At 58.9% G+C, this 5,842-nt stretch overlaps 1 protein-coding gene across 1 annotated transcript in view; it reads left to right on the forward strand.

Annotated features, from left to right (window-relative positions):
• The first annotated feature begins 331 nt into the window (after nucleotides 1-331).
• The window catches only part of ROBO3 (roundabout, axon guidance receptor, homolog 3 (Drosophila)), a 13,390-nt gene continuing 7,879 nt past the window's right edge, over nucleotides 332-5,842 (forward strand). Inside the window, 4 exon segments of the mRNA XM_010008118.1 lie at nucleotides 332-458; nucleotides 4,544-4,705; nucleotides 4,708-4,860; nucleotides 5,669-5,831. Coding sequence (XP_010006420.1) covers nucleotides 332-458; nucleotides 4,544-4,705; nucleotides 4,708-4,860; nucleotides 5,669-5,831 — 605 coding nt within the window.

Below are 5,842 nucleotides of genomic sequence, written 5' to 3' on the forward strand. Positions count from 1 at the left end.
CCCCAAAATGGGGGGCATTTACACCCCCCTACCTCCCCACCAGCTCAGCGCTGGCCGCGCCCCCGCTGCATCCCCCTGGACCCGGGGGCGGGGGCGCGGGGGGAGGGGGGACGGGCGGAACCGGGCTGAGTCGAGCTGGGTTCAGGGGAACCGGGCTGGGCCGAGCCGATCTGAACCGTGCTGGGCTGAGCACATCCGACCTGATCTGAGCCGAGCCGAACCCAGCTGGATCTGGTCGTGCAGAGCCCAGCCAGACCGAGCCGAACCGAGCCGAGCTCAGCCCAGCCGAGCTGTGCTATTTCGGACCAACTCAGCCGATCGGGGCAGTGCGATGCTGCGGTACTTGCTGAAGACGCTGCTGCAGCTGAACCTGTTCGCCGACTCGCTGGGAGCGGAGAGCTCCAACTCTTCCGACCCCAACGGTACGGGTCCCGCGCTCCGTCTCACCCCCGGGAACGGTACGTGTCCCACTGTCCCCCTGTCCCGCTGTCCCTGGTTCCCGCTCTCCCTATGTCCCGCTCTCCCTGTGTCCCGCTCTCCCAGTATCCTGCTCTCGCCTTGTCTCGTTGTCCCTCTGTCCCACTGTCCTGCTGTCCCCGGTGTCCCGCTGTCCCAGTGTCCCACTGTTCCGCTGTCCCCAGCCCAGCGGTCACACGGGCAATAGCCCTCAGTCCCCCAGCCCCGAGCCAGGACCCACCGGTCTCCAAACGGAATGCGTATCACCACACTGGGACCTGCTCATGTCACCAATATGGAAGTGACCCAGTGTCCCCAAATCAGCCCCTGTGTTCCCCCTTGGGGACCAGCTCTGTGCCCCCGGACCATGAACCAGGAGCAATCCTGTGTCCCTAGATAGTCCCAAATTGGGACGAGCCCTGAGTCCCCAGATCAGGACTGACCCAGGAATTATGCCCTATCTCCAAACCGGCCCCGTGTCCCCGCTCCGACCCCTGGACCATGAACTGGGGCTGATCCAGTGTCCACACATTGTCCCCATGTCCCCAGACCAGCTTTCAGGAGCAAGCCCTTGTCCCCAAACTGTCCCTGTGTCCCTACACCAACCCCATATCCATGAGCCAGGAGAGAGTTGTTGTCCCCAGACTGTCTCTGTGTCCTTACACTGACCCCCTGACTGAACTGGGAGAGACCCCATGTGTCCAAACCAGCCCCATGTTCCCAAATTAACCCTGTGTCCCTGAACTGATCCCGTGTCCCCAAATCAGACCCATGTCCCCAGACTAGCTGTGTGTCCCCAAGACAGGAAGGACCATGGTGTCCCTAAAATGTTCCCATGCCCCAAGACCTGAGTCTGGAGAATCCCCAGATCCTCAAACCAGTCCCATGTCCCCACCCTGAGTGTGTTACTGAGCCAGGTAGGACCACAGTGTCCCCAGAGTGTTCCCGTGTCCCCAGACCTGAGTCAGGAGAATCCTCATGTCCATAAACCAGCCCTGTGTCCCCAGACCAGTCCTGTATCCCTAAGGAGGGCAGGAAAGGGGGGTGGGGCAGAGGGGGGCAGCTCTAGCCACAGGTACTGTGGGGCTGAAGGGAGGATTAAGGGGAGGACCGCTTTTTGAGCTTTTCCTCCTCTTTTTCAGCCTCAACTTCCCTTCGTTTGGCTCTGGGGGGCTGATGGGGGTATCCCCCAAGCCCCTGTGGGGAACGGGGGACACAGGAGGGGGCCTGGCCTTCCCTCCTCCCCAGCCCAATTAGCCACCGGGGCCAGCTGCGGCCCCCTCGGCCCCTGCTGGGCCCCCCTGCCCCAGTCCCCAGCAGCATCCCTCCCTGTCCCCATGGCAGCCGCATCCCATCCCCATGACAACCAGCCCAGGGTGCCCCAATCACACCCCCCCCTCCCACCTCCCCACCTCCAAGTGCTGGGGAGCTGGGGCTGTGCACATGCGTATGCAAATGAGGGGCATGCATGGGGGGGGGATGCGTGTATGACCCATGTTGATGCATATTCACGCATGTGCAGGCGAGGATGTGGGTACATGCAGGCTTGTATGCCCCAGTGTCATGTGTGTAGGGCCATGCAGGGTTGTGTACATGTGTATGTGTGCAAATGCAAGTCTAGATGTGCATGCTCCCCGTGTGAATATGTGTGTGCATGCACCTGCGTGTGTAAGTGCATGCTTGCACGCCCCTGCATGTGTGCGTGTGTGCGTGCGTGTGTGTGCACGTGTGTGTGCTTTCCCACCCCTGCATGAACGCACACTTCTACATGCACCTTCGTGTGTCTGCAAGTGCACGCACCCCCTGCCTGTATGCACACGTGCCTGTGAGTGCACACGTGTGTGAAAATGCCTGGTGCTGCATGCACGCGGGCTGTGCGTGGCTACATGCATGTGCATGCATGTGCATGCACACACGTGTGTATGTATGTGCACGCTGCCCTGCCTGCGTGTGTCACCACCGCTCCCTGGGACAGCAGTGACACACAGTGACCGCAGCCTGAACTGCAGGGCCAGCGATGCCCAGTGTTAACGGACATTAATTACCCCAGAGTTAATGAGTATTAATTACCCCACCATTAACGAGCAGCCATTAATTCCGCTGGAACAACCCCACAGACCCAATATGTTGTTTTTTCTTTCCTTAAAAAGAGGCGTTTCCTGCAGCCCGGAGCTCCCTCCCTGGCCACAGAAAATCCTCACTTGCAGCCAAGGGAAAACACCTTTTTTTTAAGGGAATTTAGCCCCAACCCTATTTCCCCAGGGGTGGCCCAGCTGGAAACTGGGCAGAGAAGGAGTGTTACTGGGAGTGGAGCTGCTTTGTCCCTTTGTCCTTGTCTCCTGTGAGTCCAAGGTCTGACACTGTCCTGGTCCTGCTCCCACCCTGCCAGCACCCACCTGGGTTGGGGGGGATCCACTGGGCTGAGACCTACACACACTTCATCCCACTTCTGAGCTCATCCCACCTCTGAGTCATCTAAACTCCTGGAGCAGGGGGGTGATCCACTGGGCTGAGGCCTGGCCACACTTCACCCTACCTCTTGGTAGGACAGTTATCTCACCTCCAGATCATCCCACCTCCAGGTCATCCCACCTCTGGATCATCCCACCTCCAGGTCATCCCACCTCTGGATCATCCCACCTCCAGGTCATCCCACCTCTGGATCATCCCACCTCCAGGTCATCCCACCTCTGGATCATCCCACCTCCAGGTCATCCCACCTCTGGATCATCCCACCTCCAGGTCATCCCACCTCTGGATCATCCCACCTCCAGGTCATCCCACCTCTGGATCATCCCACCTCCAGGTCATCCCACCTCTGGATCATCCCACCTCCAGGTCATCCCACCTCTGGATCATCCCACCTCCAGGTCATCCCACCTCTGGATCATCCCACCTCCAGGTCATCCCACCTCTGGATCATCCCACCTCCAGGTCATCCCACCTCTGGATCATCCCACCTCCAGGTCATCCCACCTCTGGATCATCCCACCTCCAGGTCATCCCACCTCTGGATCATCCCACCTCCAGGTCATCCCACCTCTGGATCATCCCACCTCCAGGTCATCCCACCTCTGGATCATCCCACCTCCAGGTCATCCCACCTCTGGATCATCCCACCTCCAGGTCATCCCACCTCTGGATCATCCCACCTCCAGGTCATCCCACCTCTGGATCATCCCACCTCCAGGTCATCCCACCTCTGGATCATCCCACCTCCAGGTCATCCCACCTCTGGATCATCCCACCTCCAGGTCATCCCACCTCTGGATCATCCCACCTCCAGGTCATCCCACCTCTGGATCATCCCACCTCCAGGTCATCCCACCTCTGGATCATCCCACCTCCAGGTCATCCCACCTCTGGATCATCCCACCTCCAGGTCATCCCACCTCTGGATCATCCCACCTCCAGGTCATCCCACCTCTGGATCATCCCACCTCCAGGTCATCCCACCTCTGGATCATCCCACCTCCAGGTCATCCCACCTCTGGATCATCCCACCTCCAGGTCATCCCACCTCTGGATCATCCCACCTCCAGGTCATCCCACCTCTGGATCATCCCACCTCCAGGTCATCCCACCTCTGGATCATCCCACCTCCAGGTCATCCCACCTCTGGATCATCCCACCTCCAGGTCATCCCACCTCTGGATCATCCCACCTCCAGGTCATCCCACCTCTGGATCATCCCACCTCCAGGTCATCCCACCTCTGGATCATCCCACCTCCAGGTCATCCCACCTCTGGATCATCCCACCTCCAGGTCATCCCACCTCTGGATCATCCCACCTCCAGGTCATCCCACCTCTGGATCATCCCACCTCCAGGTCATCCCACCTCTGGATCATCCCACCTCCAGGTCATCCCACCTCTGGATCATCCCACCTCCAGGTCATCCCACCTCTGGATCATCTCACTTCCAGGTCATCCCACCTCCAGATCATCTCACTTCCAGGTGATCCCAACTCCAGGTCATCCCACCTCTGGCTCATTCCACCTCCTGAGTGGGGAAGGAAGACAACCTGGGCCAATCCTCCCCCCAAGGCACTGGCAGCTCCCCCTAACCCCCCACATTTCCCCGCAGGTTCCCACCCCCTGCTGGAGGACACAGCCCCCCGCATCGTGCAGCACCCAACGGACCTCCTAGTGCCCAGGGGGGACCCAGCCACCCTGCACTGCCGGGCTGAGGGCCGCCCAGCACCTGCAGTGGAGTGGTACAAGGACGGGGAGCGGGTGGGGACGGGGCGGGGGGGGACCGCACCCTCCTGCCAGGGGGGTCCCTCTACTTGCCCCGTATCCTTCCCGGCCGGCGAGGCAGGACCGACGAGGGTGTCTATGTCTGTGTAGCCAGGAACTACCTGGGAGTGGCCACCAGCCGCAATGCCTCGCTGGAGCTGGCTGGTCAGTCCAGAGGGGCCTGGAGGGGGGATTTTGGTGTGATGAGGGTATTTTTGGGGTGGGGGGTATTTGAGTTTGGTGTCATGGTTGAGCCCCACAGCAGGTGAAAGTTAAAATATTTAGAAAGAAATGGGAAGAAGTGTAAAGAAGTTCAAATAACAAAAAGTAATGGGAAAGAAGTTATAGCTTCGCTTAAAAGTGAAAATAACTGGAAATCAGGGAAAAGAGATTAAAAGAAATTAAAAGAATTGGATAATTGGGGCATTGAGCAACCTGATCTACTGGGAGGTGTCCCTGCCCATGCAGGGTGGTTGGAACTAGATGATCTTTAAGGTCCCTCCCAACCCAAATCATTCTGTGATTCTATGATAAATGAAAATAAATAAATATAATTGACAAGTAAAAATAGTTGGAAATAAATTAAAAGAAATTCAGAGAAATGAAAATAAGTGAAAATAATTGGAAATAAATTAAAATGAAGGCAGGGATGTCCCTGGCCTCGCTGGAGATGTGGCCATCAGGTGGCTTGGGGGGCCTGCTGGTCCTGGCTGAGGCTCAGGGATGGGGACACTGACATAGGGCTGATTTCCCCCCAGCCATGATGATGCCCTCCCATGCTTGTGTCACCCCCTTGCCAATGCCCTCCCCCCGTGCTGATGTCCCCCCTCTGTGCTGGTGTCCCACCTCCTGCTGATGCCCCCCTCATTGCTGATGTCCCCATCTGTGCCAATGTCTCCCCATGCCAATTCCCACCCTGTGCCAGTGCCCCCCGCCCTGATGCTGATGTCCCCCATGCTGGTGTCCACCCCAGTGCTGCGGGACGATTTCCAGCAGCCCCCTGGGGATGTGGAGGTGGCCTCGGGTGACCTGGCTGTCCTGGAGTGCGTCCCCCCCCGTGGCCACCCCAAGCCCAGCATCACCTGGAAGAAGGACGGTGCTTGGCTGGGTGACGGGGATGAGCGCCTGACGGGGAGACACAGGGGGG

The sequence above is a fragment of the Chaetura pelagica genome, unplaced genomic scaffold (assembly GCF_000747805.2).
Source record: "Chaetura pelagica isolate M959 unplaced genomic scaffold, ChaPel_1.0 scaffold32, whole genome shotgun sequence".
In the NCBI taxonomy this organism is placed as follows: Eukaryota; Metazoa; Chordata; class Aves; order Apodiformes; family Apodidae; genus Chaetura; species Chaetura pelagica.